Raw genomic sequence first — 17,826 nt, 5'->3', positions numbered from 1 at the left:
GCCTGTAATCAATATTCTGGGATCTGCTGCTCCAAGCGTTTCCCCTCTTGCCTCTAAAACGTAATACCTTCTCCTCCCCTTCCACCTCAACTACAGGAATATCAAGCTCAAGTTGAAGAAATGAGGTTGATGATGAATCAGTTGGAAGAGGATCTGATTTCAGCTCGCAGGCGCAGTGACCTCTACGAGTCAGAGTTGAGAGAGTCCCGACTGGCAGCTGAAGAATTCAAACGTAAAGCTGCCGAATGTCACAACAAATTGCAAAAGGTAGTTTAGGCTTCGTGGGAGACCCAGGGCTGATGCTTTACTTGAATTCCTAGTGCTGTTTGACACACTCACATGAGTTGGGGGGGGGTATCCTTCAAAGATTAGTGTGGTTTGTACCACTAATGCAAAATGTTTTCCAGTTGTGCCCTCAAAGTAGCGTGACTTCAACTTTGTGTAACTCCTAGTGTTCAAATACCACGACTGGATAGAAGCACAATGTACTACAGCTTTTCCTGAGATTTTGATGTATTTTATACTTAAGTTACAGGTTAAAGATCAAGGAAAAAATGAAGCAGGAGAGTTGTATTGCAAATTGGAGAAGGTATGTTCACTTCAGTGTCCTGAAGTTTGCTTGCTGGGTCTTTCATATTATGCACAGAAACCAAGCGTACCTTTGGCTAGTCTGTGACATGCATGGCCTCTCAACCCTCCCTATTTCATTTCATTTCGTTTTTTAAAATGTCTTTGTCTTGGTGTGATTCACTGTTCTTTCTGATTTGATATAAAGCTGGCTCTGGATAACCTGTTCCTAATGGATTGTGTTCAGAAGCCAGGCAAAGACAGGCCTTTATGTGTCATCCTAGTTAGGAGTGAAATTGGGGATGCATAAGGGCTTTCTTTATTCATAAAGAACAGCAAATGAAAACCTAATAGAATTCTGCATATTCTCACACTGAACAATCTATTTGGTGACCAAAATTTGACATCAGGCAGAAGTTAGCAAAGTGGGAATAGATTGGCCAAGGAGCATTTTGATGTGTTGGAATTTATAGGGAGAAACAAAGGTTTTTGGGAAGTGAATTAAAATAAATACAGTATCATCAGCAGAGAGCATTTTTTCCTTTTTGGTTTTATGACTGTTTCCCTCCATCTTTTTATTTAACTGCAGATCAATACAGAGCAGCAGGCCAAAATCCAAGAGCTGCAGGAAAAGCTGACAAAGGTAACATCTGGGTGGTGAAAGTGAATTTTCCACGAGACTTTCCAGTGAAACCTTAATGGAGAGGAGGGATGCACTTTGTTTTACCCTCAAAAATAGAATTAGTCATAGCATGGGGGATGATAAGGAAAGAGGGGTGGGAACTGGTATCTGAAGTCACTGGTGTTTTCAATATGCTTTTGGCTCTTGAGACATGTCAACAGTGTTTATTTTTACAAATGAAGCTGAGTCAGAACTGGAGTAGTGTAGAGAAATTCTCATTTAATGGGTATACCATGGGCAATGCACTGCTCCCTTGCTTCTGAAGACAGAGTTCAACTGGTTTTAGCTCACTATTAAAATACATGTTAGACTTGGTTTAATTGCTTTAATTGCAAAGTCACTTAAGAGTTCAGTTATTCACAGTAAAAGTATTGAACAATAAGGATTCACAGCAGAATTTTAAAACACCTTAACAATGTATGCTGCATAATATCTAATGTTTGCTGTCATGGTCAGTCATCACTGTAAGAACAGTCTTATTGGAATCTTTCAACAGAAGAGAAAGGGGTTGTCATAATAATCCCCTGAGCAAGCTTTTCACACTTGGCACCTCCTGAGAGGGGCTTTTTTCAAGGGTTATTATTCATGGAGGCCAAAACTATATAGAAATAGTACTTGTAATATTTCAAAACAATCATGTTTTATCCCATCTTCTTCTCTCCCTGCATTGATACTAAGGAATTATCTTTAGGCTGACAGGTTATTCTCCTGATCTTTTAGTAAGATTATTTTGTGAGTTCTTTCCAAGAACTTGAGCTGAACTGGGTAGTAGACTTTACTGTCAAGACACAGAGTCAAGTAGAAACTTGCAGTATAGCAAGTTTCTGTATAGTAGAAAGTATAGCAAGTCTTCAATGAGACAAACCTGTGCATCTCCTGGATTTTAATTTTTTGGTTTTTTTGTGAAACAGAAGTTAGAATTATGTAATTGAAGTTAGAATTTGGGTTCCCACACATGTTTGTGTTTGTCTTAATTTAGACAGTTAGGCCAAAGTTCTGTAGTGGATTTATTCAGAATGTTGACCACCTTGAGGTTATGAAGCTTTCACACACCAAATTTTTTGTGTGTGCTTTTCATATAATACCTTTTCTTTTCTTTTCTTTTGACCTTCAGGCTGTGAAAGCCAGCTCAGAGGCAACTGAGCTTCTGCAGAATATCCGTCAAGCAAAGGAGAGAGCTGAGAAGGAGTTGGAGAAACTGCAGAACAGGGAAGATTCTAATGAAAGCATGAAGAAGAAATTACTCGAAGCGGAGGTGAGTGGAGAATGTCTATCTAAAGAAAATTAGTTATTGGGATGTGCATCAATTTAGGAACCCTCATCTGGATGACTCTGAACAATGCGTATTCCTGTAGTAACTCTTCAGGGGAAAGTGTCAGACATGAATCCATTTTTAATTAAAAAAGATACATTTCTTTGAAAAAAACTGAGAGATTTTTTTATTTTGAGTGAGGAGTCAATAAGGACATGTGGTTACCTAAGGGATTTGAGGCATGATGAGGATTTAAAATACAGAAGCCAACCATGTACACTGACTGCTTCAGCCGAATTTTTTCTAGAAACTGCTCCTTGCTTTGTGCTAGTGCAGAGTTGAATAGCCTAAATGGCAGCTCATAATTGCTCTACAGGAACGGCGCCATTCTCTGGAGAATCAAGTGAAGAGATTAGAGACCGTGGAACGACGAGAAAACCGCCTGAAGGAAGATATTCAAACTAAATCTCAACAGATTCAACAGATGGCAGAGAAAATTCTGGTGAGCAGAGGTGAAAATGAAACTTCGAGCGTGAGAGTTTGTAAGAAAGGGGTAGGAAAGAATCAGAAGCCATAGAATTGCATTGAATAAGGTGGAAATCGTTGAATAAAGGGATTTCTTTCTTGTATCAGTCATCCTGGAGAAAGCTTAAGCACTCAAACTCTCCTTGCACCTGTAGTTACAAACTCACTCCTGTACTTTTAGTCTTAATACTTCTTCAAAATTGTAGTTGCCTCAGGGAGAGCACTCTTAAGTCAACATAGTAATATTTAAATTATTTTACCTATTGATTGTTTCAGAAGTAAAATATTCTCAGGACAGGATACTGCAACAACAAAACCATTAATATCTATCTTTTAAACTAAATTGTAGAGGAATTTAGAGGTCAGATCTATTTGAAATGCTTATGTTTTGAAGCAGAGAGAAATTAGTCATCTAAACTATTCATCTCCAAAGATAATATTTGTCAGGAAACCGTTTTCACCCACATGTTTCTCTGTTGGCAATTTATTGTTTCTCTCCTGCTTAAACCTATTAAATCTTTATAGTAAGTTAGTATGTCAGTCTCCAGTGAACCAAGCAGAGGGTGTTTCTAATACTTTTGCTTCCCTGGGACAGGAAGCATAATTTTATAGTGGAATAATTAAATTTACTTTGTGTTCCTCATGAGCTCTCTTTGTGTATTACCAATATGACGAGGAAAAAAAGGGTGACATTTCATTGGTAGTAATCCTGAGCAGAGACACACATGAGGAAGGCCAAATGGAAATGTATAAATAAGCATATTTAGAGTCAACAGATGACCCAGGCTTGTTCTGGGGATGTAGACTTTAACACCAGAATGCCTGACTGCTGTCAGAAAAAGGTAGAATGGGTTCTTTAGTAGTGCTGTTCCTTTCAAATTGTTTTGGTAGCACGAGTGCATGGTAAGTGGGAGACTATGCTGGGCACAGAGCCAATTTTATGTTTAGAAATAGTGTAAAACTTTGAATTGTTTCATAAGCCTCCTGTGTATATTTGGGAATTGTTCCTTGGTTTTGATTATGTTCTCTGTGGAGGAGAAACTGGAAGGGAATGCAAAAATATCGAGTAATTGTTTTACACCAGGGGATATGTTTAGCTCTTCTTATAGATAGTTTCCATGGAGTTCTGACACAGTGTTGGGGAGGCACGAAAGTATTTTATGAAAAAGTCAAACAGGTGTTGAAGAAATATTCCTGCAGTCTTTCCTAGTCCCTTGCAACTCTGACCTGGGAGCACAGGGTACTGGTGTTCTTTCTGCACTCCTACCCTGTACCTCCCCTCTAGCTGATCTTTACAAACACTTGACTTTTCCTGGTATAGAAAGTATAGAAAGGTAAGAAGGGAGTTGAAGATGCATAGAGTAAGGTGGGTATTGCTGAATAAAGGCACTGTTTTCACATACACTCATGTAGCAGTATCAGAGAAGCACCAGCTCATCTACCTGTAATGGATTGAATAAGAAGCAAGAAACAAGTCAGAGAAGATACTTATTACTGTCTGAACATGTAGATCAGTGCTGTGATGCCAAACACAAAGTCAGTGCTACACAGAGAATAGTGAGTGAGAACTGGAATGGTAAGAGATTTACCTTTTTGAGCCCACTCTGGCTGTTAAGTGCCACTGCAGGAACTGGTGAAGCTTCTGCCACAGTATGAGCAGTCTGATGCTGGTGGCTTTGAAGCTGCTGCTGATCTGGTTGTCTGATTCTCTGCCAGGACCTGAAACGTGTGGGCTTCTGGGGGAGGTGAGTTGTCCCTCTTGTTGCTGGGAGACATATTTCAATTGCAAAAAGCAGCAATCTCCATTCCGTGCAGAAGTGTCAGGACTAGGCACTGGAGATGACCTACTTTTGGTGAACCTCCTCTTTGATTCTCACTTCTGGAAAAAGAGGTCTATGGCAAATTACTGCAAAAAAAGTCATATATTTTCAAGATGAGGAAGATCAGAAAAGAGAATGTGAAATTAATATGAAAAGTGCTAAAGTACACACATATATCAGGAAATTTTCCTGTGCTATGCAGTAATGAAGGCAGACAGGAGACCTGGATGCAGCCCAACACCTCAACTTGTCTATGCAAGAGTCAAGCCAGTGGTAGTGAATGACAGACCTGGAGCTGCTCTTGTTCCAGGGAAATTGTTGGAGTGGCAAATACAACAATGAATGAGCATGAAGTTGTAAGCCCAGCTCTTGTGAGGTGTCCTGTTGAAAGCTGATTATAGATATACCCCAAATAACATAGTCAGACAGCAGAAACAGCTGATTTCTGAGTTACAAATGGCTTAAATCCTTGCTGTGCACGGCTGAAACTATCTAATGTGAAATAAAGAGGTTAAAAACGTTCTGGCATGTTCCACCACGTATCTTGCATCCTGCACTTTTCATTTTCCAAGCAATTTATAAATAGTTTTCTGACAACATTTGTCTAAGGAATATAGCAAAGTAAATGCTATTCCCACTCTGAATGCAGAATGAAAAGCATTGACAGCAGTAGCCCCTTATTGAGGTTTTCTGTGAGAAAACAAGTGAGAGACCTTGGTAAAAATAGATCTGAACTTCCTGTGATGCCACTGCAGCTATAAAATGTTTATAACTGTGTGTTTTCACCAAATGTCCTTGGCCTATCTTTGAGAATATTTTACTGGGAAATGGAGATTCTTACCATGGAAGTAGAAATCTTTGTCCTTAGCAGTGGACCTGCACTGCAGTATGTGGGTCAGCAGCAACATGCAGAGCTTAAAGGTGAAAATGTGCAGTTCTCACAAGGTTTTGTTTAATATGACAGCCCTGGTCTTGGGATTTTTATAGTGTGAAGTCTTAAAAAAAGAGAATGAATGAGTGTTTGATACCTGGGTAACACATACACACAGCACCTACTATTTCTTTGTGTCTGAATATGAATCTCTGCTGCTTTTAGGAGCTGGAGGAGAAGCATCGTGAGGCTCAGATCGCAGCACAACACCTGGAGTTGCAGCTGAAACAGAAGGAACAATTCTATGAGGAAAAACTCAAAGTAAAAATATCTTATCTTCCTACAAGATTTTGTGGGTAGAAGGAGTTCAGGGAAAACCAGTTGCCTTTAGGCTCTGATTGTTTAGTCCTAGGAGTAGCCTTCTTGCTCACCCCTATTGCAATGTGCAGGGAGCTTAGTGGGATCTAAATCAGCTTTTCTCCCAGTCCCTGCCATTGTACCTCAACTGTCTGTAGCACTGCATTAGGACAGCTGGGATTGGAAGTCAGAACTAGAGGGAGGCAGTTGGTGATTGTAATTTGACTACTGCTGACTCAATGATACTTAATGCTGTTAGATCTCACACCCCGAAGAAGCTTTCAGTTCCTACTGGTGATTTTCTGTGAGTGTTCACTCAGCCTACCTGCAAGTTTTAAATGCAGCAAATACTGGAGCATTTCTGAAATTCCATCCTCTTGGAGCTGTAACATCTGCCAAGAAGCCACAGAAACCACCCACTTTGTTTTTGTCTTTTCCAGGGTAGCATTAACAAACAGTTAGAAATAGAATCATAGACACCATCTAAAATTAGGAAAAACAAGCTGGGAAATAGGAATATGTGCACTGGCTATGGTTTTTTCTAAAGAGCTTACAGTATGACAGGCAGTAAATACATTTTGTAAGAATCTTTGCTAAACCAGGTTATTCTTAGTAGAAACAATCTTTATATGGTACATTTATCTAGGACCTTAATTCTACATTTTGGCTTAAATGTGAGAGGACATAATATTTAAGAGGAGAGAAGAAATTTCTGTGGGAGAAATATGAAGGAAAAAAAGAGAAGATTTTTTGGTAGATCAGAGCATCTGGTAATCAGCAATGAGAGGAGAGTGATTGATAGAAAGCAGGAAGATCAGATGTAGATGTTGGGAAAGGAGAAGTGGTGATATAAAAGCTGGAAGAGAGGATAGGTATTAGAAAATGAATAAAAAGAAAAAGAGAACCAGTGTATTATGGGGACCAATGTTAGAGGCTTTAGGAGGAGAAATCAGGAAACCAGATGAAAAAGGTTCAAAGGGATGAAAGAGGACATGGGGTTTTTGTAATTGGAACAGTAAAAAATATCCTGTGGTGAGCGGAATTTGTGCCTTCAAAAATTTCTTTGAAGGGAAGGACCTTTAGTTAACAACTGATTTAGAGCTCTGGACGTGCATACATGACATGCATTTTTTAAAAAAGTGTAGCAATTAATTACTTTAGTCCTGTTCCTGATGACAGGTATTTGTGTCAAAAAAACAAGGTTTTTACTTAGCTGTTAGATTTGGTGTCTCCAACTGGAAGAATTCCTGTGGTTCTCAGTTGCCTTTCTCATCCACACTTATGGAACTCCCAGATTCCTTCTGAGCCATATTGGTAGGGCAGCCAAAGGATGGGCACTTTCTTATTTCCCCTATTGTACATATTTTGGAGTAGAGAGTTTTTCTGGGTGGTTTTTTTTTGCATTAGTCTGGAACTGTTCTTGAACAGAGTTTATATGACTTAAAGTAATAATTTTAAAAAATCTGTGCTGTCTCCATGTCTATAAAATTCCATCATCAAGTTGAGTCTTCAAGGATAATTGAGGGAATGCTTTTTTCTGGAGTTTGCTCTTCCATGGATTTCATGCAATTGCATTCTGGGTTTAATTTTGCTTGAGATATGATCAATTGCTTAAAAAAAAAAAATCTGTCTATCTTCATGATTTTCTTTCTGCTTGCCCTTTACCCAGTGAAACAGATATAATTTAGACAAAAGAAATGTCTTCATTTAGGTGTTGGAAAATCAGATGAAGAAAGATCTTGCAGATAAGGAAGCACTTGAGAATATGCTCAGAAGACATGAAGAAGAAGCACGTGAAAAATGTAAAGTCCTGGCTGAGCAGAAGGCGGTATGTGGTGTTGAATTGGAAATCAAAGCAGTTGAAGGGTAGCTTTCTGACACTGATTTCAAGCAAGATAATCTTGTTTGAGGTTTTGCAGTGCTGCTGAGCTGCTTTGAAGGAAATTCGTTGATTAATGCTAATTTTGAAAGACATGATTTTTTAATTCAGCGTATCTTCACGAATATTTCCTTAAAATTAACCATGCATCTTGTTGTGTACCCCTCATTTTGATAATATAATGGTTGCTTTTCTTCCTAATATTAAAGCAGCAAAAAGCAGTTGTAAATAGCTCCAGGAATTGCATCTTTGATGCTCTTCTGGCCATTTGTTCAGTCTTCTTTTAGTTCTTCTTGTTTCTAGAAAAAGTTCAGACTTTTTATAAACTTTACTTTTACAATCACTTGTGTTTTAGATGATCAATGCAATGGACTCGAAGATCAGGTCACTGGAACAGAGAATTGTGGAGTTGTCTGAGGCCAACAAACTGGCAGCAAACAGCAGCCTCTTTACCCAGAGGAACATGTGAGTGTGGCAGCTGCAGTCACTGCTGAACAGGTCTCAGGGAGATGACCTGAAGGTCTTTTCCAATCTAAATGATTCTCTGATTCTCACTGTAAAAGTGGTTCTTTCTTGCAGGCCTGCTGTGCTCCCTGCCTGTTTTTCAGTGATATGCTTTCAGAAACAGGCTTGTTCTTCACATACCTGTGGCTCACTGTGTATTTTGTGTTTCCTCAAACATGACTGGGAAAATTGGTTTGTATTACAGTGAGTGTTTACTTTGGAGCCTTTCCTAAGGCAGATGATTTGTGCTGGTTTGCCAAACATATTAAATGAATACTAATAATTTTAATATCCAAAATACCTCTGGAGAAGCATATATTCCATTTTTGAACGTAAATATTGCTAATAGATTTTATATTTTCCTTGATTCCTGTGACACACGATGTTGAAATTGAAAACTTTAAATACCTTTCATTCACAAACATCCCATCCTGTGTGGATTATTTGATACATCCTGCAGGGCAAAGCTAAAGCAGTTTATGCCCTTACTGAGTTCAGAGATCCACCAGCTTTGGCTGTTTGCACAAAGGTTTTCTGTGTCCATCAGCTGCTGGGTGCAATGTCAGGTGGTGCCCTTGTGGGAAGCACTTGGATAGATTCCCCTATAATATTGAATAGAATCAGACAGGGATGAGTTTTGGCGAAGAGCTGCCTTGGTTTTATTCCTTTTCAGTGGTGATTATGCCTCCAGATATGTAATGGCTCCAGTTTTCATTGTATTTCAAATATCTGGCAAGTTATTTTAGCCTGAGCAGCCAAAAATATTCACAGAAATAACTGAGGAATTAAATCGTGTTGCTTTATGCTCCAGATGACCTCTAGTTAATCACCCAGGAAGTTTGTTGAGGCAACCAAAGCCATAATTTACCTTCAATCTGAAATAAAACATAAATGTTTTCCCAGTGTGTACCTGGGAAGCATTTGGAAGATCAAGTGTCACAGTCATTGGTCTGACTGAGTGTAAGAACTTAGCTGAGCTGGATGCACCCTCTGAGAGGAGTACACTTAACTGAAGAGCCATAAAAACCAAGGAAAACATATAATAGCATTTTAACATATGACTTAGATTATTGAGAGACATGTTGTCAAGTGACGTAACTTTGCAGGATTGGTAGAAGATAGGACAGAATTAGCAACATTTTGAGAGAAAATTGCTTTATTATGCATGCAGATAGTTAATGATTTTGTGCTTGTTTTGTGAATTGGGCTGGTGAAAATGCATAAATTGTTGTTGGACTGCATTTTGAATGCACAAAAGCTACAGCTAATCTGAGCATTTATCAAGAGGAGAACTGGTGATTAAACCCTTCAGAGAAGAGGGGAGCTCTGCAAGCTCTTGTTCCAGCAGTATCTGAGGAAACCAGTGATTATCAGGTTCCTGAGAAGATAGCCCAGTAAACAGTAGGAAATGAAATAACACCATTTGACAGTTCTGGCTGACAATACTCTGTAGAGGTAAATTAAAAAGAGAGAAAAGGTGAAAGGGTGGTTTTGCTTGCAATGCACAGAAATGTGAGTCAGAAGACTAAAGTTCTATTTTTAGTTTTGTTAAGTCTTCCTATTTGATCTTGGGCAACCCACATAATTTCTCTGGGATGGGATTAATAACAGCTTATCTCACAGTGAACTTCTTAAAATATTAATTCATTAATATATGGAGAGCTTTGTGAGGCTTCTAAGTAGAAAGCACACTATGAGGCAGAATTTTCTAATGCACGATAACATGATTCCAGGAATTGTAAATAATGTAGAAAGACCTTTTTTTTTTTTTTTGAGGGTATGCATTTCATATGGTAGTAGTTAATCATTGCTAGCTCTCAAAATTCTTATGAACACAAGTAATTGCTTTTGTTCACTTTGTAGATTAAGAATTTGATCAAAGACAACAAAACTTCACATCAGTGTAGGTCAAGTTCTAGATCCATTACAATTTAAAAAGACCACAACAAACAACCCCAAACACATTACCCCCTATCCTGCAGCATCTCATTCCTCTTATCTCATGGAAATACATTGTGAGAAAGCAACTCTTCTTAGCATTTGTTTTTCCTGCATAGAAAAACACGTAACAAGGAACTGAAGAAATGAGGAGAATGAGCTGTAGCTCAAATATTGTTGTAGATTACCCTGTACAAGATCCATTTGTCTGTGCAACTTGCAAACATGGCATTTTAGTGCTCTGGGCATATGTTGATGAATACACTAGTTTTTTTTAATGTTTAGTTGGGATGTAGAATTTAAGCTGTGAACTGAACTGTTCTACTTAAACAGGAAACTTGCGTTCTTCCTTATTTCACCCCAGTGAAAGGACATATGTTGGGGACATTTTGGGTTTGTCACTTGTGCATTTCTCCTATCAGGAAAGCCCAAGAGGAGATGATTTCAGAGCTCAGGCAACAGAAGTTCTACTTGGAAACACAAGCTGGAAAGTTAGAGGCCCAGAACCGAAAATTAGAAGAACAATTGGAAAAGATGAGTCACCAAGATCACACTGACAAGAACCGCCTGCTGGAGCTGGAGACACGGCTGAGAGAGGTGAAAACTTGGCTTCAATCCCTCCCAACAAACTGTCTTGAATGCATCCCATTTTGAGTAATGTAGTGAGAACTAGAATTAAGTTGTTTTAGTGGTATTTGAAAGTGTATTAATTTAGTTTGGTCTAACAGTACTTTTTTTTTCCCCCTGTAGTAGTTAAAAAAAAAAATAAATAAAAAAAATTGCTCATTAGAAGGAGAGAAAAGTAATTATTAAGGACTTGTCATTCTGAATATGAGATTTCAGATCATCTTGCTTCCTCAGAATCTTATTTATGTGGGTTTTTTTTCTACAATATCCTTATAGTATTGTCTGGTAGAGAATAAAAGCTCAGCTATGTACAATGATCAGATTAACCATTGCCTTAGAGTCTGCAGCAGAGAAACCAAAGGACACAGCAGAACTGCTGTAAGAAAACAGGAGACCTGTTGCTTCACACACATTTTTTTTGAGTTTTTTTGGAAAGAAAACCTACAGTAATATGAAAATATAAATTTTTAAAGATTTGTGAGCTGTGCCTCATTTTTAGTTTTGTATCAACTAGTTTGGATCCACTTCAGATCTTCGTTTACCTTCTCCAGTCTCTACTAATTTTTAGCTAAGACTGAAATCTTGCCTTTAGCTAAAGGAGTTGGAAAACCATGTCCTTGTTTCACCAGAAGCTGGTTGGGACCAGTGTAAGATTTCTGACAGGCTTGTCATGCATCTCCAGCACAACAGACAGATTCCCTTGGGATAACAGACAGCTTGAAGAAGGTGCTAAAGTTTGGAATTGATTTTGAGCACTGAGATCTGTTCTGCTGGTGGTTCATTTCTTATCCATGAAATGACATGTTTATCCCTGAGTATGTTGCAAGAAAACCTTCATCAGAAGCCACTCAGGTAAACCCAGAGCCAGATGAGCTGGTGGCTTTCTTTAAAAGGAATCTGAAGGGAAGATGAAATATGCAAGTCAATTGCAAAATGTGTATAACATTTACATAAGAATAGATATTAATATGGACATTTATGCCTAGAGCTTCCCAAGTAAAGATTTTTAAAGACTCTCAATTTCAGTGTAGAAAGTTCATCACAAACTGTTTCAACTTTTTGTGTCAACATTTGATATGTGGAGTTTGAGTTACAGCTGGAACTATTCTTGTACCCTTGTAATTTCAAAATGGCAGGTTGCTTTTTACCTCTTACCAAGCAAACCAGTAGTTTTTAGGGAGTAGACAAAACTGCATCCTTGACTTTTCAGTAACTGAAGCAATCTATAAGGACGTGATTTTTGGGATAGACATGGCAAAGGCATCTTAAAGCAAGGTCTGAAATGACATTACGTTGCCTGTCTCTTGTTTGTTAGTAACTTATATTCTACTTTTCCTTTCTTCAGGTTAGTCTGGAGCATGAAGAACAAAAGCTGGAACTCAAGAGGCAGCTGACAGAGCTGCAGCTGACCCTGCAGGAGAGGGAATCTCAGATCACTGGGCTGCAGGCGGCACGGACAGCCCTGGAGAACCAGCTCCGCGAAGCCAAAACTGAGCTGGAGGAGACAACAGCTGAGGCAGAGGAAGAGATCCAAGCCCTCACGGTGAGCCCTGAAATCTCTGCTATGAGCTCTATACACAGATAAGAATTATGGAGGTGCATGTTTCGTAGAGAGGTTAAAATTAACTTTTAGTGTTAAATTTTTAATTTTCAGAATTTGGATATGAATTGTGCCTTGTGTTGATAGAAGCAGGAATGGCTAAAATGCCAAATTATATCTTTAACCACATGAATACTTCTAAGTAATGGTTCATTGCTGCCAAAACTGATTGATGGCTTGTAGGAGCTTTATTACTTTTGTACTGAGGTGAAGGTTGCATCTAAAATTGGTATTTTTAGGAGCTTTACTCTGTGACATACTTAATTAAATGATAGCTCGTGAGTTTAAAAGTACTTGATGATCATAAATGTTTTGATTATTTTTTTCCTATCAGTTACCCTGCTTTGAGGATGCTTATTCAGGGGGGGAGAAAAACCCCACCAAATTCCTAGGAAAGAGTGTTCTTAGCACATAATGCTTGTTTCATTAGAAATTGTCACACGTGTCTTGCAGTCTCTGGTGAGGTGTGTGAATGATAGAAAGGAAAAAAAAAAAAAGTTCAAGTCTTGCCACCCTCTTCCACCCCAGCCCCCTGTAAATGGAATTCTAGATTATATGTTGCTGGTTGCTGTCTCTTGAGTACAAAAGCATTCTTTCAAACTGTTTGATTCTAAGAAATATTTCCATCACAAAAGATTCCCAGGGTTGTGGGGTAGAGAGTGGAGATGACCTGCTACCAGCTAAACCCCTTTGTGCAGCAGCCTTTAATGACCTTCAAATCCTGTTATTTGGAAGCGTTGAAAATGTGCATTCTTGTGCTCCAGTGGCATTTAATCAAAGAGCTGTTCCGAGTATTCCTGCCAGAGTATTCCTGCCATTGCTGTTTTTTGGAAGGGGTGGTGGGCTCAGCTGACGTGGCTGCTGGAATTATGCTGATGCTTTGGGAGATGAATGGGAGAACCATTCCCTCAGTTCTAAAGTGGGCACAAGCTGGGCAAGTGCAGCAACAGCATCGAGGCCTAAGAATAACTGAATAGAACATGGCATTGGGTTCTTTTCTGCTCAAAACTGAGGCAGTCCCCTCCCAGCTGAAAGCTTTGCATAACAACTAATATCACTGCCAGTGGGCTGGTGATGTGCTTGATATCTTTACCCAACAGTGAAACAGATGAATATTCATGCCCTGTGTTCACTCAGTCATTGCTTCAGTTAATTTGGCAGAATGGTGGTGCTCTTGGAGCAGCTGCTGTGAGACAGTCCAGTTCGGTGGGCTGGGGAGTGTTCCTGTCATGGATTTTTTTATATACTTCTTTTTTTTATTTTTCACCTTGCCTGTGGTGGTAAGATAGCTTTTTAGCTCTCATATTTGACTTCTGCTGAACAGTTTTTTCCTGTTTAGTCTCTTGGCTCTAAGGGAAATGTTCTGAATGAAGAAAGGTGGCTGGATGTGCTCGTGCACTAACCTTTACACAGGTTACCTTTAGCACATGACATTAGACACTTTTTAAATCCCTTTCATGAATTTTGAGAGAGGCCATGAGGCTGAAACAAGAACTTTTTGCTTTGTCATGCTTTGCTTGTAAATTAGGGGGTAAAATGGTGCATGCAATCCTGCATTCTTTAAAAAAAGTGTTTGCACTTTTCCATGCTTTGGATGCTGTCTTCCAAAGAATTGATTATTGTGTTTTATCACTGCTTTTCAGAGAGGCTCGGGATTTAAAAGGGACTTTGTGGTAGGACTCAGGTAGATTGGCAGAGCTGTTTGGGATGGCTTGCATAGTATATCATTATAGCTTTTCTTTGCAAGCATTAAATTGTATGCAGTGTTTATTTTCTATGAAATACCAATCTGGATATGGAAGTAAAACCAGCTCAAATTATAAAGTCAAGAATGTACAAACTTAAAATGGGATCAACAAGTCTTCTGCTGACCACTTCAGAAGGAACCTGTTGTCACATAATTCCATTCTTGAGTTTGTACATTTTTCTAAAGCAGTTCAGAACTGGGAGCCATAAGTGTATTTTGATTAAGTAGGATGTGACTTTTGCTAATCAGTTCTTTGCCACTGCAAAGTGCTTTCATACCCTGCAGCATCTGCCTTCCAAACTTTGCTTGCTGGTAGATTGTTCTGCAGTTTGTTTAGCAACAGCTGTTGGATTCGAATTCTAATGTATGAAAAATTGATGATTAACTTCTTACCTCCTTTAGGCACATAGAGATGAAATCCAGCGTAAATTTGAAGCCCTTCGTAATAGCTGCACAGTGAGTATTAAATACAGATCATTGAATTATTTTGAAATTAAGGATAATGAAACAAACAATTTCCTCCTTTAATCCTTGATGACACTAGTTCCTAATGTGGACTTCTGGCTTCAAGGTGTTAGTAGGACCTGGATGGATTGGATTTGATTTCTTTTAGGTTTCAGGTAAACCTCAATTTTGAGGTTTTAGTCTGATCATGAAATTGATACTATTCTTCTTTTTGGAGAAGAAAGTAAATTAAAATATCTCATTGCAGTGCAGCTAATAAGAATGGTGTAGCAGCTGCAAAAAATGACTGTAGGTGAAGATCTTTTCTGCTCACAAGAAGAAAAGATCTACCTGTCCAAATCCTGAGCTGCATTGTAGATCTAGGCCAGAGTGGGTTTTAAGGAGGATTTTGACACTATTTGAAGAGGCAAGGAGTGTTAAGGTTCCAAATAATATGTTGACATGTAGTTGTCTGCTCAAAGTGCAGAGAGGACTCCAGGATCTGAATTTTCGCCTTGAAATCTTTGACATGTTTTTGGATTCATTCATTTCATCAGTCCAGGACAGATGTCCAAGGGCTTTGTCTATCCACAGGGATTCTTGAGGTTTAACAATCTTCACACTTGTTTATGATGTTGATAGAGGGCATCTGCCTTCCAATGACTTGAATTACAGAAGTGTTGGATGAGCACCACAGTCCTCTGGATCAGCAGTGATTGCTGATCCCTCTAGGCTTTTTCTCCTTCCCCACCCTGTAAACAGGGCTTAATTCTGGGATTTTTTTATCTTGATTGTTTCCCTACTTCCAGTGATTTCTTCAAATTTAATTTTTCATGCTGTAGGACTAAGTATCTGTGCAAGTTTCCATCTTCCAAGAATACCTTTTCAGGATGAGAGTCATTCTGTTTTCCTCACTTACTCTTTAGCACTTCAGCAAGGGCATTCTTCTGTTCATAAAATATCCAGAGGTGAAGAAATCCTACACAAGAATCTTTACTTTTTGTTCCCTTCTTCATTTTCTTAGATTGATCCTCCAGCTCCATGTGTGTCATCATATATCTTACATCCATAGCTCTCTTCTTTTGCTCTATACCTTGCCCTTCAGTCAGAACTGCAGCTTTCTATGCAAACACTTATGTGATCTCCATGGAGGCAAAAACCAGATGTGGAGCAGTGGTTTCTGTTCTCTGCAGAGTTGGCAGAGCCTGTAACTCATTATCCAGTAACACTTTGTCTCTGAGTGTGGTGAACAAGCTCCAGCAGTAAAGAGTGACCCATAACATTTCCAGAATGTCGAGAGCTTCAAAGGTTCTGCATCAAAGGATTTGTAAAAGTGTTGTGCATTGTCAGGCCCTTCAGTGGGATAAGTGGGATCAGACATCTTCATCAATAAGAAATTAATTAAATAGTTCCTAAATGAATAATACATGCTCATCATACATTCTCTTTCCAGCCCAGGAGAATGCCATGTATAATTTAATTGACCATGGACAGAAACTTTCCTGTTCTGTGTTATGACTGGCCCTAGCTGTCCATCCTGTCTGCTGAGGAGCTCTGAGAGGAAATCAGGGCAATCTTCTCCTGACAGTGAGGGTCAGGGGACACTAATTATGGTGCATTCACCAGATGTTTCAGCCTCGTGTTTATCTGATGGTAACCAGTATGATACAGGCTGTGCTTTTTGGTGACCACGTGATTCCACTTGAAGGTGATTAGAATTTATACTCCTTTTAAAATCAGACAGCACTCCAAGAGAATAATTGTAATATGCTGCTACTTATACAGCATGACAATGGCCGGGTTTATTCTTTTAGCAAGTTCTCAAAAGATATCCTTTTTAAGCTGATACAAACTCCTTGAACTAGTCTGGCAAACTTTGGTAGGGAATTATTTTTATTTGATCTTATTGAGAAGCCTCAAACAGCATAAGAATTATGAAAATAAGATTAGACAGGAAAAAATATTGAAATATTGAATTACTTCAGTACTTTTGTAGCATTCAAAAGATAAATAAAAATACTTAATCTACTTTCTTTGGTATTTTTTCTGTCTCTCTAGCTTCACAAAGGTCACAGCTTCTGATTGGAGGCTTAACTCAAATGTGTGTCTGCTTTCCTTGTATGCTTATTGCACACTTGTTATTCCTTTTGCTGAGGTCTCTGTGCAAGGAGATATCTTTTTAGGTTCTCCTGTTTGTTAATTTTAAATTTGCTGGGTTTGGGTCAGAGACACAGAGACCATTGCTGTGGTGTTGGTCATGCTTTCTGCCTTGTTTGTGAATTTATATTCAGTTGCTCTGATAGCTCTGCATTGTTTCCCCTTGTGACATCTCTCTTTTATTATTGGGGGTCAAAAAGAAAATGCTAAAATTTGCTTTCTCTGGCTCTCAGTTGAGCCAGAAATAGCAGGATACCTAGTTACAACAAAAATTGTAAATTGTTGTGCCTGCTGCACACACAGGGCTTGTGGACACACACAGAGGGTGGTATTTTATCACAGACTTCTCACAAGGATAGCTCATCCAGCAACTCTGCTGAGGGAGAAGAACTAGTTCCCTACATCAATTCTATCAAAAATGTGATCCATTTGAAATACTGGAAGTATTTTCCAGGCCACCAGAGAAAGATCTAGAAATAAAAGGCATTTTTAAATAGGAAAATTTACATATTTGTCCATTGTTTCCAGGTGCCTCTGAATTATGGCTTGTTCTGGGATCATCAACATGTGTAAAATTAAAAATACAACTAAGTTATCTAAGCAATACTAGAAATGTTTCAAAAAGAAAACATTCAGTAAACAGGGAGTAAAGTCTTTAAATATTTAGAAGAAAAGAATCCTATAAAGTGTTTACACTCAGTTTAGTAAATACTAGAGAACCTTGTAATCCAGAGAATCTTGTAAGGTTTTCAGATACAGACTGTTACTTTTACTCTAGCAATGAGAATTTCTTAACACTAATTGGATGTTGCATTTCCATTTATTCAAGTTTTCTCCAATAAAACAAAGGTGATCT

The 17,826-nt window shown here is 38.6% G+C and overlaps 1 protein-coding gene across 9 annotated transcripts in view; it reads left to right on the top strand.

Annotated features, from left to right (window-relative positions):
- CIT (citron rho-interacting serine/threonine kinase) overlaps positions 1 to 17,826 on the top strand; it is a 75,107-nt gene that overhangs the window by 31,205 nt on the left and 26,076 nt on the right. For 5 of the 9 annotated variants that reach the window (XM_027661492.1, XM_027661490.1, XM_027661495.1 and 2 more), the window contains 11 exons: positions 97 to 267; positions 530 to 589; positions 1,157 to 1,210; positions 2,364 to 2,504; positions 2,878 to 3,003; positions 5,943 to 6,038; positions 7,786 to 7,902; positions 8,309 to 8,418; positions 10,818 to 10,992; positions 12,368 to 12,565; positions 14,772 to 14,825. In XM_027661492.1, coding sequence (XP_027517293.1) covers positions 97 to 267; positions 530 to 589; positions 1,157 to 1,210; positions 2,364 to 2,504; positions 2,878 to 3,003; positions 5,943 to 6,038; positions 7,786 to 7,902; positions 8,309 to 8,418; positions 10,818 to 10,992; positions 12,368 to 12,565; positions 14,772 to 14,825 — 1,302 coding nt within the window. The remainder of the gene's footprint in view (positions 1 to 96; positions 268 to 529; positions 590 to 1,156; positions 1,211 to 2,363; positions 2,505 to 2,877; positions 3,004 to 5,942; positions 6,039 to 7,785; positions 7,903 to 8,308; positions 8,419 to 10,817; positions 10,993 to 12,367; positions 12,566 to 14,771; positions 14,826 to 17,826) is intronic. The other 4 variants (XM_027661494.1, XM_027661493.1, XM_027661496.1 and 1 more) reach the window with 2 other exon arrangements.

This window comes from Corapipo altera, unplaced genomic scaffold (genome assembly GCF_003945725.1).
Source record: "Corapipo altera isolate COAL_440 unplaced genomic scaffold, ASM394572v1 150, whole genome shotgun sequence".
NCBI lineage: Eukaryota > Metazoa > Chordata > Aves > Passeriformes > Pipridae > Corapipo > Corapipo altera.
Note: the sequence above shows the minus strand (reverse complement) of the source record. Positions and strands in the feature narration are given on the sequence as shown.